At 42.8% G+C, this 19863-nt stretch overlaps 2 protein-coding genes across 3 annotated transcripts; both read left to right on the top strand.

Annotated features, from left to right (window-relative positions):
• Nucleotides 1-342: 342 nt before the first annotated feature.
• On the top strand, nucleotides 343-2944 carry LOC115129023 (protein rapunzel-like). Its single transcript, XM_029659166.2, has 2 exons — nucleotides 343-451; nucleotides 1477-2944. Exon 2 carries the CDS (start codon nucleotides 1495-1497, stop codon nucleotides 2170-2172), a length of 678 nt encoding a protein of 225 aa, XP_029515026.2. The 5' UTR covers nucleotides 343-451; nucleotides 1477-1494; the 3' UTR covers nucleotides 2173-2944.
• Nucleotides 2945-5104: 2160 nt separating this feature from the next.
• On the top strand, nucleotides 5105-19552 carry LOC115128487 (krev interaction trapped protein 1). Of its 2 annotated transcripts, XM_029658355.2 has the most exons (17): nucleotides 5108-5296; nucleotides 5855-6033; nucleotides 6767-6923; nucleotides 7077-7169; nucleotides 9566-9695; nucleotides 10255-10498; nucleotides 13197-13312; nucleotides 13593-13736; nucleotides 13955-14111; nucleotides 16187-16294; nucleotides 16398-16554; nucleotides 16697-16848; nucleotides 17089-17255; nucleotides 17419-17506; nucleotides 17598-17804; nucleotides 18946-19062; nucleotides 19264-19552. In XM_029658355.2, exons 2-17 carry the CDS (start codon nucleotides 5932-5934, stop codon nucleotides 19351-19353), a joined length of 2229 nt encoding a protein of 742 aa, XP_029514215.2. In that variant the 5' UTR covers nucleotides 5108-5296; nucleotides 5855-5931; the 3' UTR covers nucleotides 19354-19552. The 2 variants fall into 2 exon arrangements, with proteins under 2 accessions (XP_064873843.1, XP_029514215.2); XM_065017771.1 differs by lacking the exon at nucleotides 19264-19552 and having other exon boundaries at nucleotides 5105-5296; nucleotides 18946-19255.
• The last annotated feature ends 311 nt before the right edge of the window (nucleotides 19553-19863 follow it).

Raw genomic sequence — 19863 nt, 5'->3', positions numbered from 1 at the left:
ATTATTTTTACTGAAGTACTTTACTCTACTGGCGTGTGTGTGTGTGAGAGAGAGAGATAGAACGTTGTGGTGTGGTGTGTTGGTTGAGTACTGTGAAAGCAGAAAATAAAGAATTGCCATGCAAATATGAACATAGATATATTATATTCTGATGGATTCCCCCTACCCTTATCCCTACAACACTATAAAACAATTCTTGCTACTGAAGGTGTGGACGTATTTGATATACCTAAAACAATAGACACCCTGCCTGTCCTCTGTTTGGGTTACAACCATAAAGCAGTCAGCTGCATTTTCCCCTCCATCCAATCAGCACAGCCCGAACAAGAGTCATGTTTCCTCGTTCCTCTGTCCTTATATGGCAGGAAGTAGGCTGGGACTCCAGGAAAATGGTGGCTTGGAAATACTGACAGCTTGTGTGAAGAGAAGTATAACAATAGCTTAAATTCAGGTAAAAATAAGAAATGTAGTAATACATTTGACTTTGTATTATCTTTTGGGGGTTTATCTGAAAAGGAACACTGTTTAGATATATTTAATTCAAAAGGGAAATCAGTGGTTCATGATACACGTTTGTGGTTGGAGATACAGGAAATGAATTTAGTTAGACCAAAATTAATGTGATTTACTAATGGCAAAAGGATCTCTGAATTGATGAAAATTGGCATGGGCCTTCATCATTTTGTTAATATTTAGAAACACTTGCACTGTAATAGGAGGTCAATGATCGTACTTAACGTACCCTAGAGACACCCACTGATCTTCCTGATTTTTTTTCTGCATTGCCGGCTTGGGCATGATGAGTAAGAGCTAAGCTATGAACTATGATTATAAATGTTTTGTGTGTTTGGCCACAGCCACACATATCAGTTGGTGTACATAAACAGGACAGCAGCCACTCCCTTTAAACCAGTTACCCAAATGGATGTCTGTGTGGGGTTTTGAATTTAGAAGCATTCTATGCCCTGTATGTGAATGAAATACTCTACTTGTTTAGAACTGATCGCTCATAGACATAAATATGAAAAGTTTGATAATGAAATATGTTTCTCTTAGAAAAGCATTGTCTCGCTTTCTCTTTCAAATAAGAAATAACAGTTCATCTTGGCTTCTAAATCTAAGTAATTAGTGACTTTTTGCCCTGGCCTATAGACTTGTTGCTTGCTACACAACTAGGGGCTTTATGAGTGGTGTCACTCAGGAGTATTACGACTGTAACTTGATACCTGAAGCTAAAAGACACAGTGACATAATGCATATATAGAATGTAACTTGAACTAAGATGCCTGATTTTGCCTGCAGCATTAAAAGTAATAAGATTTGAATTCTACTGAAACATTGGTCAATCCCCCATCTACAAGAAAAACAGAAACAGTTCAGTTCATTTTCTACTCTTACAACAGCCTGACAGTGTCTGCTCTGCTCTGCTCTGTCTGTCTGTCTGTCTGTCTGTCTGTCTTGCTCACTGTTTGTCAGAGTCAGAAGCTCACAGCGATGGCTGATGCCGGGCAAATCAGAAAGACAGCGGTCAAGGTGCTGGGCTGCGTGGAGAAAGTATCCTCTTTCGCCTCGTCCATCAACCCCCTCTTCGGCATCGTCTCCTCCCTGGTGGGGGTGGTGCGCATAGGCCTGGTGGGCGATGAGGCGCACGCCCTGGACAAGGACTTCCAGGTGGTGCACGGCAAGCTGGAGAGCATCTCTGCGAAGAACCGCCAGTGCCTGCGGCAGATTCGTGTGGACGAGGTCAATGAGACATTTGGTAAGTACGAGGAGTACATCAAGCACCAGTACGCCGCCTTCAGCTCCATGGTGGCGTTGGTGAGGAAGGACCCAGAGGGAGCGCGGCGCCACATGGCCAACTTCGAGTGGGTCTATGAGAGGGACAAGAGCGACCTGAGCCTGGACGTGTACTACCGGGGAGTAATGGGCACCGGGTCGGTGTTCGGAAGGCCCCTGCTGAAGGTATACCTGGAGCACTGCAACGGAGACCGCAGGGTAATGGAGCACTGGTGCTCCCAGGTGGGACACCTGTTCCACATCGGCCTGATCTCCCTCATGGCCTACACAGCGGTGACAGAGGACGACGAGGACGAGGTGCGAGAGAAGTGGACCAAGCGTGTGGAGGACATCCAAGCCAAGATGCAGGAGGTTTTGAGTCAGTGCAAAGAGTAGGAGAGGAGTCTTCCCTAAAGCTTGGGGAAGGGGAGAGGTGGGGGCCCTGTCCAGAAATTACCCTTACTCCCAGTCCTGGAGTGCTACCGGGTGTGTAGTATGTCCTGGGTGTTCCTACCCTGCTCTAATATATCTGATTCTACTAATCAGCTGCTGATCATGGGCCTAATTAGCTAAACCAGGTATGTTAGAGGAGGGATGGAATAAAAGCCTGCAGACCCAGTAGCTATTCAGTAAAAAGTCACCCCTGCTCTAACTCCTTTTTAGAACTGGATAGGTACAAGCAATATGGCTGTAGCTCCACCTTGCTCTATGAGAGGCAAGGTGGAATTTTTTGCCAAACATTTCTTAGATCTGTCCAATTTACTGTGATCAACACAAGTGCAAAGGGGTAGGGGCTAGGGGTTGATTCTTGACAGGGCCAACGATTTGAGGGGAGGTTAGGTGGGTGAGAAGTGGAGTTTGGTCGTTAAAACTGTGGAGAAGAGGTTCGTTCCCACTGTCTCAGCAACCAGACTCATTCAAGTGGACCAAGTAAAGCAAGGAAATCGTGTATTATGAATAGATGGGAAACTAAATTCACAGTAAAAGCAATCAAATGTATTGTCATTTATTTGGTTCAACTAAACTCTGTTGTTGTGGCAATAGTTCCAAATTTGAACTTGTGATCATACAGCTGCCTTATATTAGCATACCTGTCAATACATTCTCTGACTGTCCGTTAATGTTTTATACACTGTCTTCAATAAACAAGTCTAAATTATGACCCATATTACAGTATGCACAATAATCATTTGACTGAAACACTAGTATCTCTCTCTCGCTCTGTTTGCTATGTGGCCAATGATGTCACCATACATCAGGGGTTCCCAACCTAGGGACTTTCCTTCATTTTAGGGGTACAATTCATAATTGTTTATACCGATCTAAAACGACGCAGAAATCTGTGATGCTTTATGCTAGAAACAATAGGTACAATGGCAGATGAAGACTGATGCACATGGGAATATCAATCAATCAAATGTAGGCTTTTATAAAGGCCTTTTATAACATTTGGGGCCGGCAGGTAGCCTAGTGGTTAGAGCACTGGGCCAGTAACCGAAAGGTTGCTGGATCGAATCCCTGAGCTGACAAGGGAAAAATCTGTCGTTCTGCCCCTGAACAAGGCAGCTAACCCAGTGTTCCCCGGTAGGCTGTCATTGTAAATAAGAATTTGTTCTTAACTGACTTGCCTAGTTCAATATAGGTAAAAAATAAAAAATAACAGTGAGCAATGCAGATGTAGAAGCATGGTGCCTAGGAATAACTCCCTAGAAAGCCAGAAACCTAAGAAGAAACCTAGAGAGGAACCAGGCTTTGAGGGGTGGCCAGGCTGTGCCGGGTGGATATTATAAGAGTGGATGGCCATTAAGGCCAGACCAATGTTCAAATGTTCATAGATGACAAGCAGGGTCAACTAATAATCACAGTGGTTGTAGATGGTGCAACAGGTCAGCAACTCAGGACTAAATGTCAGTTGGTTTTTCATAGCTGAGCATTCAGAGGTTGAGACCGCAGGTGAGGGAGAGAGAGGGTCAAATACAGCAGGTCTGGCACAAGGTAGCAAAATTTCACCAGATAGGACAGACTGACCCTAGCCCCCTGGCACATAGACTATAGCAGGATAACTACTGGAGGCTGAGACGGGGGACACTGTGGCCCTGTCCGATGATATCCCTGGACAGGGCCAACCAGGCAGAATATAAACCCTCCCACTTTGCCAAAGTACAGCCCCCACACCACTAGAAGGATATCAACAGACCACCAATTTACTGCCCTGAGACGTTCTCCTCCACCGCACGACCCGAGGGGGTGCAAAACCAGACAGGAAGATCATGTCAGTGACTCATCCCACTCAAGTCGAGTATAGCGAAAAAAGCCTGACATGACGCACCCCTCCTAGGGACGGCATGGAAGAGCACTAGTAAGCCAGTGAATCAGCCTCCGTAATAGGGTCTGAGGCAGAAATATTCTTGATATGTTTGTCAAAAGAAAGATCAGGGTCCAGAGTAACGCAGAGGTCCTTCACAGTTTTATTTGAGACGACTGAAGCATCAAGATTAATTGTCAGATCAATCAGCATATCTCTTTGATTATTGGGACCTAGAACTAACATTTCTGTTTTGTCCGAGTTTAAAAGTAAAACATTTGCCGCCATTCACTATTCTCTTTTGTTTGTCTCTGATATTCAGAAACGGAGCTACGACCTAAAGTCGAGGAGTCAAAGAAATTAGACTTTGGGAAGTAATCTTGCACAATAGGTGACTATTAATTGATCAAAGCACTTTCTGTAAGAGAATATGTATAATTAAGTTGAGGGTTCATGTAAATTATCATACTAAAACACTTGGTAGCAGAATAAGATTTCTGGAAATCGGGTCTAGACTTTATTTTCCTTATCTATTAACATCATTATTATCACCAAATAGCCTACCTAAAATATATAATGCGTCTTGTTAAACTTGGTATAATTGCAGGAAATTAGTCTTTAAAAAAATCATAGGTCCCTCAAATTAAACAAAATCAACCTGGTGTTTGATTCAAATGTGAAAAGGGTGCCCTGTGTAAAAAAGGTTTGGAACACCTGCCATACATAATCTGAAACTAGCAAAAGTGTACCTGGAATTGACTATTTAATATACAAATATTCGGAAACATGCCCGTACTCACAATTTATACCAGGATTGCCTGAATGCAATCAAATGAATTCAGAACAAAAGTTATGAGTCAAAAGTCACTTGGCCTTATTTCACACCAAAGCAAATTACTTTCACATCCAATTTGATTTCTGGATAATTTATTTCCATCTGTCTACATTTTCAGAAGAAAAAATATGCGCACTAAGTCCACCCGACCAGCAGAGTTCCCTGTTGTCAAAAGTAGTCAGTAAAGGCGCAATGTGACTCTCTTCCATTTCACTTGCTGTGGTCGGCAACCGATGTTATGCTTTTAGGAAACACACAAATATCTGTTTAGAAGTTTGCCGAGCTTATTGTTACTGCGTGTCTATGCCTTATTACACCCGGGAAAATGAAAACACCGACAATTTATACTTTTTGAAGTTTGTGATAGCTCATAATTTCAGGTATGTTTGAAAGCGTTTCTCAAAATGTAACAGTGCGATACCCAAGCCTCCAAGTTATCTGACGTAAAGCTTCACATCTACTTCAAAGGACACAATGTAGCTCAAATGAAAATTTGTGCCGCATAGTACTTTTCATGTTGTATTTTATACTGTATGTGATATCAGCAGTCTTCTAGAGGAAGGCAACAGTATGCTTGGTTTCCGGGGCGTGACTGTTGTTGTGACATAACTTTAGACTTTTGAACGCAATCAAATTTGCCTTTTGAAAAGATTTTCGCCATAATTGTGTTACTATCATTATGCTATTTCATTTTAATGCGTTAAAGTAACAGCCTATGTGATCGTAGATATTAAGTAATTCATTTCAAGTCAACCATTTAAAAGTCTTGTCTTTTCAAGATTGATCATTGATGAGAACCATATAATGTGTAATAGCCTAGCCTATTTTTTAATAATTAAAAGACACTCTACAATAGAATAGAATATAGATTATTAATAGAATAATCACGTTTTGCTGTCTCCCAATTAGATTCTGATGTATTATTTGTAACATTTCAGGCATGGTGCTTCTCACATTCCTCATAAATCAGTCCTTATGTAGGATGCTTGAAAGGGATTGAAGGCAAGTCAACGCCATGGGCAACCAAGACAACTTGGAAGATGTGTTTGTTGCTGTCATTCGTCCAAAGAATCAAGTCAGTCTGAGCTCTAAGGAATATCGGGCTAAAGCCTATGAGGTAAGACTACAGTATATGTCATATGATACAGTAGCGACCATGCAACATCGAGCAACCTCATCCAGAGGTTAGGATCTCTTTGCATAACAGCAAGGGTTTGGAATGACTGTCGCAGAGTACTGTGTTTGTGTCCCAGTCTGGGCTACCTCCTGAATTTGTTACACTGGTTTCAGAAGTGGGATACACATTTCATATACACGTTTAAGTTACACTGCGAGTAGCAGACTATGGTTAATGCAAAGTGTCAATGCCTTTATTAGTACATTTAGTGTAAGGAGGCTCAGTTTTGCAAAGCTCCTTGGAAGTTCATAGTTCTGGTTTGTGGCTTGATCCTGAGTGGCGCAGTGGTCTAAGGCAGTGCTACAGGCATCACTACAGACCCGGGTTTGATCCCGGGCTGTATTACAACCGGCCGTGATCGGGAGTCCCATAGGGCAGCGCACAATTGGTCCAGCGTCAGCCGGGTTAGGGGAGGGTTTGGCCCGTGTAGGCCTTCATTGTAAAGAAGAATTTGTTCTTAACTGACTTACCTAGTTAAATAAAGGTTAAATAAGAAATATACAAATATTACCATATCATCAACCCCAAATCTGCTTCAATATCATTTTACTTTAACCCAAATATTGTTCATGGCCAATTACAATTTTTTAGCTTATGGTTTGATTTCAGAAATGTATTTCTCGTTCAGTTTATGTTCCCCATCAACATGTGTAACCTATTACCCATCCTTTAGATCCTGTTGATAGAAGTTCCTTTGGAAGGAAAAGAGAAGAAACGGAAGAAAGTCTTACTGGCGACCAAAATCCAAGCGAGTGGGGACACAGCCAGATCCATTTTGGATTATGTAGACGAAATGACTAAACCCATATCTAACAACCAGGGTTTTATTGGTAAATAAATACATCTTTGCTACTTTTCTGTAATTATGGTATCTTTCCAGGTTTGGATGTGAATCGTTTGTTAATGTAAAAGATTTATGAAGAGTAGAAAGACATTTGAAATAACAAATTGTGTCAAAGCACTGATCCTGTTGTTCATCACAGGAAAGCGTGTGGTGCACATGAGGAAATTCCCTCTCGATGTTGACAAAGAAGGGAAAGAGGTCTCCCTCTTTATTGTGCCAGTCAATGTCAAAGGTAGGACTTGCCACTAACTTGGCAGCACATAACACATAAAGGCGAACAATGATTAGAAATGTTATAAATGCTCTCTAATTATATACAGTAGGGTCCTGAGTTATTGGATCCCTTGATAAAGATTAGCAAAAAAAGACTGTATAAAATGAATTATGCAAATACTGAGCTACAGTGGGGCAAAAAAGTATTTAGTCAGCCACCAATTGTGCAAGTTCTCCCACTTAAAAAAATGAGAGGCCTGTAATTTTCATCATAGGTACACTTCAATTATGACAGACAAAATGAGGGAAAAAAATCCAGAAAATCACATTGTAGGATTTTTAATGAATTTATTTGCAAATTATGGTGGAAAATAAGTATTTGGTCACCTACAAACAAGCAAGATTTCTGGCTCTCACAGACCTGTAACTTCTTCTTTAAGAGGCTCCTCTGTCCTCCACTCGGTACCTGTATTAATGGCACCTGTTTGAACTTGTTATCAGTATAAAAGACACCTGTCCACAACCTCAAACAGTCACACTCCAAACTCCACTATGGCCAAGACCAAAGAGCTGTCAAAGGACACCAGAAACAAAATTGTAGACCTGCACCAGGCTGGGAAGACTGAATATGCAATAGGTAAGCAGCTTGGTTGGAAGAAATCAACTGTGGGAGCAATTATTAGGAAATGGAAGACATACAAGACCACTGATAATATCCCTCGATCTGGGGCTCCACACAAAATCTCACCCCGTGGGGTCAAAATGATCACAAGAACGGTGAGCAAAAATTCCAGAACCACACGGGGGGACCTAGTGAATGACCTGCAGAGAGCTGGGACCAAAGTAACAAAGCCTACCATCAGTAACACACTACGCCGCCAGGGACTCAAATCCTGCAGTGCCAGACGTGTCCCCCTGCTTAAGCCAGTACATGTCCAGGCCCGTCTGAAGTTTGCTAGAGAGCATTTGGATGATCCAGAAGAAGATTGGGAGAATGTCATATGGTCAGATGAAACCAAAATAGAACTGTTTGGTAAAAACTCAACTTGTCGTGTTTGGAGGACAAAGAATGCTGAGTTGCATCCAAAGAACACCATACCTACTGTGAAGCATGGGGGTGGAAACATCATGCTTTGGGGCTGTTTTTCTGCAAAGGGACCAGGACGACTGATCCGTGTAAACGAAAGAATGAATGGGGCCATGTATCGTGAGATTTTGAGTGAAAACCTCCTTCCATCAGCAAGGGCATTGAAGATGAAACGTGGCTGGGTCTTTCAGCATGACAATGATCCCAAACACACCGCCCGGGCAACGAAGGAGTGGCTTCGTAAGAAGCATTTCAAGGTCCTGGAGTGGCCTAGCCAGTCTCCAGATCTCAACCCCATAGACAATCTTTGGAGGGAGTTGAAAGTCCGTGTTGCCCAGCAACAGCCCCAAAACATCACTGCTCTAGAGGAGATCTGCATGGAGGAATGGGCCAAAATACCAGCAACAGTGTGTGAAAACCTTGTGAAGACTTACAGAAAACGTTTGACCTCTGTCATTGCCAACAAAGGGTATATAACAAAGTATTGAGATAAACTTTTGTTATTGACCAAATACTTATTTTCCACCATAATTTGCAAATAAATTCATTAAAAATCCTACAATGTGATTTTCTGGATTTTTTTTCTTCTCATTTTGTCTGTCATAGTTGAAGTGTACCTATGATGAAAATTACAGGCCTCTCTCATCTTTTTAAGTGGGAGAACTTGCACAATTGGTGGCTGACTAAATACTTTTTTGCCCCACTGTATATGTATGCTAAAAAAAAGGAAACATTTTATTATTTTATACTAATACAAATTACTCAGATAAATAGATTTTGTTTAAGAAGTAATAATAAAAAAAAATAATCTCAAAGATGGGGTCAGAATTATTGGATCTGCTGTATTTAGGATGAGGAATCTTCCGTCTATGCATTGTTCTTTCAATGGCCAAATCCACCACTGGTGTGCGTGGCCAAAGACCTTTATTTTCGTGTCATACGACCAGGTTCAGGAGGCTGAAACTCGTCTGCAAGTTGATTTTCCAGCAAGACGATAACCCCAAGCACGCATCAAAAACCAATAATTTTGACTTATCTTTTTATTATTTGTTAAACAAATATTGTATTAGCAATTGTATTAGTATAAAATAATATATATATTTTTTTTTGCATACAATATAGCACAGTATTTGTATTATTTAATACTATATAAAAAACATATTTTTTGCTCCTTTATCGAGGGATACAATAATTCCGGACCCCACTGTAAGTGAAAGTGTTAGTCCACTTTTGTCTGGTGTACTTTTTAAACCATTCCTAATAATATAGTTTAGCTAGCAATGTTTTTTTTTTATTGTTGTGTGCTGCTTACTGGTCTTTCTGAACAGATAACAGCAAGCCTATCTACAGCCCTGGTAGCCCCAGTTTTTACTGCCTGCAGGATATCATACGTGTGTGTAGCGAGACCAGTGCTCACTTCTCCCCCATCACCTCAAAGATGCTCCTGGCCTTGGACAAGTAAGTCTTTGTCTATGATTTAATATTGAAGTCATTTAGCAGGCACCCTGATCCAGTGTGACTTACTGTTTCTGGTGTGTATATCAGAGAGCTGAAAATCAGTGTATATGGTAGCATCACTTACTGTACCATCTGCATGTCTGTTGTATTTAGGCCACTTCAGGGTCGGTAGGTAGCCCAGAGGTAAGAGAGGTGGACCGGTAACAGGAAGGTTGTTGGTTTAATTCTCGGGCCGGACAATGAAAAAAGTGGGGAACTAGATTGGTTACTGAAGGGCTGCTGGTTTCAGATCATTAATACTATCCACTACTGTTGTGCCCTTGAGCAAGGCACTTAACCCCGCTGCACTGTGACTGTCGTTGTGCTGCTTCCAGCCTCCTGTGAGTTTGTGATGTCTTGGGAGTTGGGATTGGGAATAACAAAATATATTTAAAGCGATTTACAGTGCAGTGAGTGGCACATAGTAGATAATTCACCCACCACAGAGACATTGGTGAACCTTACCAGAACGTCACCTACTAAACCTTGACCTTTGAACTTGTCCACCTGGCTTATCCAGGTGGCTGGCAGAGCAGCACACCATGCCTCACGCCGTTCCAGCTCTGTTCCGGCCCACGCCGGCGGACCGAGTCAAGACCAACGTGAGTAACCCTGCCTACATCAGAGAGGGCAAACCCAGTGACGGGGGTTTGCACATGGGTTACACTGCCTTGGAAATCAAGAGCAAGATGCTGTCACTGGAGAAGGCTGACATGTGCATTCAGAACCCTCTCTACGGCTCAGACCTGCAGTATACCAACCGGGTGAGTGCCCTTTGCCCACATATGTTTTTTATTTTATTTGTATTTTTAGGGGGTAGATCAGCTTTACAGATAAATTGTAGCTTCCATCAATGTAATTGTCTACATCATTTTCAATCCCCCATATATATATATATATATATATATATATATATATATATATATATTTATTTATTTATTTCTATTTATTTATAAATATATACAGTACCAGTCAGAAGTTTGGACTCATTCAAGGGTTTTTCTTTATTTGTACTATTTTCTAAATTGTAGAATAATAGTGAAGTCATCAAAACTATGAAATAACACATGTGGAATCATGTAGTAACCAAAAAAGTGTTAAACAAATCAAAATATTTTATATTTGAGATTCTTTAAAGTAGCCACCCTTTGCCTTGATGACAGCTTTGCACACTCGTGGCACACTCTTCTCTCAACACATAAACTCAGCAAAAAAAGAAACGTCCCTTTTTCAGGACCCTGTCTTTCAAAGATAATTTGTAAAAATCCAAATAACTTCACAGATCTTCATTTAAAGGGTTTGAACTCTGTTTCCCATGCTTGTTCAATGACCCATAAAAAATTAATGAACATGCACCTGTGGAACGGTCTTTCAGCCACTAACAGCTTACAGACGGTAGGCAATTAAGGTCACAAGGACTCTTGACAAATACCAAAAGAAAGATGCTCAGGATCCCTGTTCATCTGCGTGAATGTGTCTTAGGCATGCTGCAAGGAGGCATGAGGACTGCAGATGTGGCCAGGGCAGTTAATTGCAATGTCCATAATGTGAGACACCTAAGACAGCGCTACACACTAGGACGGACAGCTGATCATCCTCACAGTGGCAGACCACGAGTAGCAACACCTGCACAGGATCGGTACATCTGAACATCACACCTGCGGGACAGGTACAGGATGGCAACAACAACTGCCCGAGTTACACCAGGAACGCACAATCCCTCCATCAGTGCTCAGACTATCTGCAATAGGCTGAGAGAGGCTGGACTGAGGGCTTGTAGGCCTGTTGTAAGGCAGGTCCTCACCAGACATCACCGGCAACAACATCCCCTATGGGCACAAACCCACTGTCAATGGACCAGACAGGTCTGGCAAAAAGTGCTCTTCACTGATGAGTTGCCGTTTTGTCTTATCAGGGGTGATGGTCGGATTCGTGTTTATCGTCAAAGGAATGAGGCCTGTACTCTGGAGCGGGATCGATTTGGAGGTGGAGGGTCTGTCATGGTCTGGGGCGGTGTGTCACAGCATCATCGGACTGAGCTTGTTGTCATTGCAGGCAATCTCAACGCTGTGCGTTACAGCGAAGACTTCCTCCTCCCTCATGTGGTACCCTTCCTGCAGGCTCATCCTGACATGACCCTCCAGCATGACAATGCCACCAGACAATGCAACCTGCTCGTTCTGTTCGTGATTTCCTGTAAGACAGGAATGTCAGTGTTCTGCCATGGTCAGCGAAGAGCACGGATCTCAATCCCATTGAGCACGTCTGGGACCTTGTTGGATTGGCAGGTGAGGGCTAGGGCCATTCCCCCTCCCCAGAAATATCCTGGAACTTGCAGGTGCCTTGGTGGAAGAGTGGGGTAACATCTCACAACAAGAACTGGCAAATCTGGTGCAGTTCATGAGGAGGAGATGAGCTGCAGTACTACTGTTACTTTAGATTTTGACCCCCCCCCCTTTTGTTCAGGGACATATTATTCAGTGAGAGGACGTTTATTTTTTTTGCTGAGTTTACATACACATGCATGCATACATACATATATTTCTGATGTCCACCCAGTTTGATTCGCCATATATTTTTAACTGCTGTTTCACAAAAGATCTGAACCTTTATACATTTTACATACACAGTATATTTTACATTTATTATCGTGTTATTATTAGTCCCACCCTTCAGCTCCATTCAACTCCTCCCATTTATCTCTTAACACCGTCCATATTGGATTTCTATTTGCCATGTATTTTTCAACTGTGCTGTGATGCTTAACAAAAGTTCTGAACCTTTATATTCTCATAAATTAAAGATAAACATTTTTTCTAAAAGTATTATTACATTATTGATTGGCTGACTGTGACTTTTCAAATCACCCAGTATTGCTATCTGCAGCGTTAGCTCCCAGTTAAATTTTACAATTCTTCAGCCATTCCTGGACCTGTGACCAAAAACAAGCTACATATGGACATTACCAAAATAAATGATCTAATGACTCTTTGCAGTAAAATCTGCAGAGCTGGGAAGGTTGTATCCCCCATATATATAACATTCTATAGGTTGCAAGAATTTTGTATAATCGTTTAAATGGAAAAATTCAAATTTTTGAGTACAGCTTCGTTTTACGTATCAGTTCATAATCCATGTGCCGTGGAATCGGTACGTCAAAACAATCTCTCCCCCACTATTTTGCAATCTATATGGCACAGCTGTAATTTTGTTGGTCTTTAAATGAAACTGGTATATATATTTTTTATTCATCACAATTTACTTTAACCAATTTGTCTTTAATGATAGCGTTTTTTCCAATCCTTATCCTCTCCAGAGGGATGACTTACAAGACAGTTCACATTTTTGTTTTAGCCCTGCACTGATATACTTTTATTTTACACAGTAATACTTTGTATCATCATCAAAATATTTGAATATAAACAAGTGTTTACGTATCCTCTCTATTTTTGCCATTTCTAGGTGGACAAAGTTATCATCAACCCTTACTTTGGCCTTGGTGCTCCGGATTACTCTAAAATCCAGATCCCTAAGAGAGAAAAGTGGCAGCACGGCTCTAACAGTGTGACAGAGGACAAGTGAGTGAGCGTCCCAAAATTTTACTTCAAAACAACTTCATGCATTTTCCAGAACAGGGTTCAAATAGTATATGTTTTCTTCAAATAGTTTGAGCATGTCTGGAGTGCCAAATGGGCAACATTTGCACATTTGGGGCAATTCCATCTGTTCCATTGCACCAGGCAACCTCAATCAAGCCCAATTCTGTCTGGCATTCTCTGGAGTTTGGGCCTTTTCAAATGCTTCATGACATTGTGAAGTCAGTGATTTGAACGGACCTATTCTCTGTCTCCTCCCTAGGGAGCGTCAGTGGGTGGATGACTTCCCCCTCCACCGCAGTGCCTGTGAAGGCGACACAGAGCTGCTCACCAAGCTCCTGGAAAGTGGCTTCTCAGTCAAACAGCTGGACAGCGACCACTGGGCCCCCATCCATTACGCCTGCTGGTACGTCTCATACGAGGGATGTTGTGTTTTAGCACAGCTGTAGACCAAAACAAGTGGCGGGGCTGCCATTTTGCTGAAAAACAAATCCCAGATTGTAAACCAAGTCCCTAAAGTAAATGTTAAGTCCTCTACGGACAATAACGTTTCTATTTATCTTTTTTTTAATCGAACAGCTATCGTCAAATAAGAGTCAAACTTTGGTGTTGTTTTGAATGTAGGTATGGTAAAGTGGAGGCGACCAAGCTACTGCTGGAGAAGGGAAACTGTAACCCCAACCTGCTGAATGGCCAGCTGAGCTCCCCGCTGCACTTTGCTGCTGGAGGGGGCCACTCACAGATAGTACAGCTTCTGCTCCAGCATCCTGAGATAGACCGGGTAAGACTGAGACGGGGGTTGCTAAACCTAACCCTTTTCTTAATGTTAACCTCGTACTCCTAACCTGCTACGTTAGTTATCCTAACCTGCTGCCTAAGTTTTGCTAACTTATGAAAAAGTAATTTCGGTATCGAAATGGCATGAAAATAGTCTTTCTCTTATGGCTAAGGTTATGACTAGGGTTGGACTTCAGCCGGGGTGTGGACATGAAGGTTAGGGTTACGGCAGGGTGTGGACGTGAAGCTAGGGTTAGGGTTACGGCAGGGTGTGGACATGAAGCTTAGGGTTAGGGTTACGGCAGGGTGTGGACGTGAAGCTAGGGTTAGGGTTACGGCAGGGTGTGGACGTGAAGCTAGGGTTAGGGTTACGGCAGGGTGTGGACGTGAAGCTAGGGTTAGGGTTACGGCAGGGTGTGGACGTGAAGCTAGGGTTAGGGTTACGGCAGGGTGTGGACGTGAAGCTAGGGTTAGGGTTACGGCAGGGTGTGGACGTGAAGCTAGGGTTAGGGTTATGGCAGGGTGTGGACGTGAAGCTAGGGTTAGGGTTACGGCAGGGTGTGGACGTGAAGCTAGGGTTAGGGTTACGGCAGGGTGTGGACGTGAAGCTAGGGTTGAACCGGGGTATGGACGTGAAGCTAGGGTTAGGGTTACGGCAGGGTGTGGACGTGAAGCTAGGGTTAGGGTTACGGTAGGGTGTGGACGTGAAGCTAGGGTTAGGGTTACGGCAGGGTGTGGACGTGAAGCTAGGGTTAGGGTTACGGCAGGGTGTGGACGTGAAGCTAGGGTTGAGCCGGGGTATGGACGTGAAGCTAGGGTTAGGGTTACGGCAGGGTGTGGACGTGAAGCTAGGGTTAGGGTTACGGCAGGGTGTGGACGTGAAGCTAGGGTTAGGGTTACGGCAGGGTGTGGACATGAAGCTAGGGTTAGGGTTACGGCAGGGTGTGGACGTGAAGCTAGGGTTGGGGTTACGGCAGGGTGTGGACATGAAGCTAGGGTTGGGGTTACGGCAGGGTGTGGACATGAAGCTAGGGTTGAGCCGGGGTGTGGACGTGAAGCTAGGGTTGAGCCGGGGTGTGGACGTGAAGCTAGGGTTGAGCCGGGGTGTGGACGTGAAGCTAGGGGGGTATGGACGTGAAGCTAGGGTTGAGCCTAGGGGGGTACGGCAGGGTGTGGACGTGAAGCTAGGGTTAGGGTTGAGCCGGAGTGTGGACGTGAAGCTAGGGTTGAGCCGGGGTATGGACGTGAAGCTAGGGTTGAGCCGGGGTGTGGACGTGAAGCTAGGGTTAGGGTTGAGCCGGGGTGTGGACGTGAAGCTAGGATTGAGCCGGGGTGTGGACGTGAAGCTAGGGTTGAGCCGGGGTGTGGACGTGAAGCTAGGGTTAGGGTTACGGCAGGGTGTGGACGTGAAGCTAGGGTTGAGTCGGGGTATGGACGTGAAGCTAGGGTTGAGCCGGGGTGTGGACGTGAAGCTAGGGTTGAGCTGGGGTGTGGACGTGAAGCTAGGGTTAGGGTTGAGCTGGGGTGTGGATGTGAAGCTAGGGTTAGGGTTGAGCTGGGGTGTGGACGTGAAGCTAGGGTTAGGGTTGAGCTGGGGTGTGGACGTGAAGCTAGGGTTAGGGTTGAGCTGGGGTGTGGACAAGAGCAAAGGGTGAAGAGCATGGTTTAAACCTATTTCTAACACAGTTGAATTCCCAATTCAACACCTTAATTTATTTGACCTTTATTTAACTAGGCAAGTCAGTTAAGATCAAATTCTTATTTTCAATGACAGCCTAGGAACAGTGGGTTAACTGCCTGTTCAGGGGTAGAACGACAGATTTGTGCCTCAGGGGTTTGAACTTGCAACCTTCCAGTTACTAGGCTACCCTGCCGTGCTGGAATAAAAGCCTGCACACCCAGTATCTCTCCAAGACCTGAACTGGAGAAGCCTGGTTGAAAACAGTATATCCTCCATCCTATTTGCATGATGGCCACATACTGTGCTGGTACCAGTGGAATATCGTAGTTTAGGACTTCAATATGTTTCCAGTAGTACGTAGCAGTTAGAAAGTAACTTTGTTTGCTTGTATTTATTAGCACATAGAGGATCAGCAAAAGAGATCGCCCATGCAAATCTGTGAAGAGAACAAGCAGAACGAATGGGAGGAGACAGTGAAACTCCTACAGCAAGCCAATAACAAACCAGTGAGTGTGAAGTGTGTGTGCATGTATGCTACTCCAACAGACTTGTCAAAGGCTTTAATTAAGTTTAGAAATGTATACAAAAAACAGTGTTTTCCTTCTGCAGTACGAGAAGGTGCGCATCTACCGCATGGATGGCTCGTACCGCTCGGTGGAGCTGAAGCACGGCAACAACACATCAGTGCAGCAGATCATGGAGGGCATGCGGCTCTCCAAGGACACCCAGCAGTACTTCACCATCTGGATTTGCTCCGAGAATCTCAGTGAGTCACACATACACAGATTCAAAATGGCCGCCCAATATCTAGGCTTAGGTAGTATATGCTTGTATTTGTAGTATCTCATTTCCAGGCTACCTGTGCTTATTATACCCTTTGTGTGTTTCTGTGTCTTGTCTTCTGTCAGACCTGCAGCTGAAGCCCTACCACAAGCCCCTGCAGCACCTGCGTATCTGGACCGAGATCGTCACTGACCTCACTGTCCTGGACCCCCAGAGGGAGAACCCACAGCTCTTCCTCCGTAGAGATGTCCGTCTGCCCCTCGACATTGAGAAAAAGGTTTGTAACCAATTTGATTTTGATAAACTTTATTATCCCCTTGAGGAAATTCTGCATCTATAAAGCAAGGATTTGGGATATTGAATATTGATTAGATCAGTGTTTCTCAACTCTGGTTAAGTGAGACCGAGGTTGTGCATGCTTTTGTTCCAGCCCAGTAATAATACACCTGATTAAACCGATCAAGGGTTTGGTGTTCAAGTTAATCCATCCATGATTGGCTTGAATCTTCTCCCCCAGATTGAGGACCCCCTGTCCATCCTGATCCTGTTTGACGAGGCCAGACACTGCCTCCTCAAGGGCTTCTTCCCCTCCCCAGACAGCAAGCTGATCACCCTGGCCAGTCTTCTGCTGCAGATCATCTATGGAAACTATGAGAGCAAGAAGCACAAGCAGGGTTTCCTTAAGTAAATATCTTAAATCGGGACCTGAATTGAATCAATTTAGCATAATACTCTTCTTTAAAACTGGTGAAATCTTGGTATGGTATTTGTAGATAAGGTACAGTACATAAACCTGTGATAATATGATATACTATTGACATAACCGTAAATGTTTTGTTTTCAACAGTGAGGAAAACCTGAAATCTATTGTCCCGATATCCAAGGTGAAAAGCAAAGCGCATCATTGGACAAACAGGATTCTTCATGACTATAAGGTCAGGTTTATTTTCATTATTTAGTTTTTGTGTAATATACATTTATCTGTGGGGTCAAACTCTTACCCTTACTTAATCTTTTCTGCCACAGAACCTCAGTATGAGTGAGGGTGTGAGCAAAGAGATGCACCACCTCCAGAGGCTCTTCCTGCAGAACTGCTGGGACATCCCAACATATGGTGCTGCCTTCTTCACGGGCCAGGTCTTCACCAAGGCTAGCTCCAGCAACCACAAAGTCATCCGCGTCTTCGTGGGTGTCAACACCAAGGGCCTGCACCTCATGAACATGGAGACCAAGGTGCCCCGGGGCTATTTGTTTGTTGGGACCAGAATATATGTATACAGACAAAACCAATGGTGGAAAAAGTAAAGGTACCTTAATAGAAAATGACTGAAGTAAAAGTGAAAGTCACCCAGTAAAATACTACTTGAGTAAAAGTCTAAAAGTATTTGGTTTTAAACATACTTAAGTATCAAAAGTAAAAGTATAAATCATTGCAAACCAGACAGCACCATTTTCTTGTTTATATTTTTATTTTTAATTTATGGATAGCCAGGGGCATGCTGCAACCCTCAGACATAATTTACAAACAAAGCATGTTTTTCGTGAGTCTGCCAGGCAGTAGGGATGACCAGCGATAGTCTCTTGATAATTGTGTGAATTAGACCATTTTCCTGTCCCTCTAAGCATTCAAAATGTAACGAGTACTTTTGGGGGTCAGGGAAAATGTATGGATTAAAGTAGAGACTTTTCTTTAGGAATCTAGTGAAGTAGCCAAAAATAGAAATAGTAAAGTACAGATACCCCAAAAAATGACTGAAGTAGTACTTTCAAGTTATTTTACTTTATTATTTTACATCACTGGAGAGAACCTTGTTTAACCATGCAGTATACAGAATACAATAGTATACTAAAACGCATGAAACATACTTCAGAAACATACTTAAGCTGAATGCATAGAGCTGTCTGTTTAATCTATTAGCACACAACTCAGACACCCATGCATACCCCACAATACATACCACCAGAGGTCTCTTCACAATCCCCAAGTCGGGGAATAGACGATGGGAGGCGCACAGTACAACATAGAGCCATGACTACATGGAACTCTATTTCACATCAGGTAACTGATGCAAGCAGTAGAATAGGATTTAAAAAAAACATATAAAAATACACCTTATAGAACATATTCATATTCATATGTAATGCAAGTGCATTAATGTGTTTGGACCCCAGGAAGAGTAGCTGCTGCCTTGGGATCCCCAATAAATACAAATACATTCTTATCTACTGGTCACAAAGTAAGCATGGATGTAAATATCTAAATATAGAAAGAGGGCCTCAAAAGTATTGATTTTAAAAGCTTTGTATATTTTTTTACATGTTCATGTAAAATGCCCTCTTTTACTGATACTTGTGCATATGTTCTACTGTGTAGGTCCTTCTTATCAGTCTGGAGTATGGCTCTTTCATGTGGCAGCTCGGGCACGCTGATCAGTACTTCCAGATTCACAGTCTGGAAAACAAGATGAACTTCATTGTGCACACCAAACAGGTAACTGTAGGACCTTTCCCAAGTCATTCCAATGGATGTACCTGTGATTATCTTCAATCATGTGTTGTAGCCTGGAAAACAGTGCAGATTGTATGATTTGTAAGAAAATGTTAACCGTAGAGCCGTACGCTAACTTTAGAGTTCAATCTGGGCAATATTACATGAAATTTGTTATTCATGTGCTTCTCTTTTTCTCAATAGGCTGGCCTTATTGTTAAACTGTTAATGAAGTTGAGTGGACAAATGACTCCAAATGACAGAAGTTTAACAGACAAGTATGCATATGGTTGACTCACCTTCGAAGACGATATTATTCCTATGTCCTTTATTTGTCGATTGCTTTGCTTTCTTGTATTGGACCATTGCTTTTTTTGTTTCACATTTTGTTTTGTTTCACATTTTGTTTATTTGATATTCAGATTTCTGTAACATTTCATGGTTGTAAATAATGTGTATTTAATGGTTTATCTTAATAAAATGAATAATATGAGTGCAAGTAATTCCTTGTTTTGCTGAAAATACAAGTCCGTCTTATGAACAGATTTGATTTTTTTATCTGTGTGCATGCAGTGCAGTGCAAAGATACATTAATTATGCCTAATAAATTAGTCAATCAAAATAGTGTGGTGCCAGGACAATAACCTCTCTCCCTCAACATGGGCAAGACAAAGGAGCTTTATCGTGGAATAGAGGAAATGGAGGGCTGAACACGCCCCCATTCACATTGACAGGGCTGTTGTGGATTTGACATAGGCCCTCAGATCCTCAAAAAGTTATACAGCTGCACCATTGAGAGCATCT

Source organism: Oncorhynchus nerka, linkage group LG4, assembly GCF_034236695.1.
Source record: "Oncorhynchus nerka isolate Pitt River linkage group LG4, Oner_Uvic_2.0, whole genome shotgun sequence".
In the NCBI taxonomy this organism is placed as follows: domain Eukaryota; kingdom Metazoa; phylum Chordata; class Actinopteri; order Salmoniformes; family Salmonidae; genus Oncorhynchus; species Oncorhynchus nerka.
The sequence above is the reverse complement of the archived record's forward strand: the minus strand, read 5'-3'. Positions and strand labels throughout refer to the sequence as shown.

Coding starts and splice junctions, on each gene's coding strand:
- LOC115129023 (XM_029659166.2), top strand. CDS start 1,495: ATGGCTGATGCCGGGCAAATCAGAAAGACAGCGGTCAAGGTGCTGGGC.
- LOC115128487 (XM_065017771.1), top strand. CDS start 5,932: ATGGGCAACCAAGACAACTTGGAAGATGTGTTTGTTGCTGTCATTCGT. Junction 6,924..7,076: donor TAACAACCAGGGTTTTATTG/GTAAATAAATAC, acceptor TGTTCATCACAG/GAAAGCGTGTGGTGCACATG. Junction 17,256..17,418: donor CACAAGCAGGGTTTCCTTAA/GTAAATATCTTA, acceptor TGTTTTCAACAG/TGAGGAAAACCTGAAATCTA.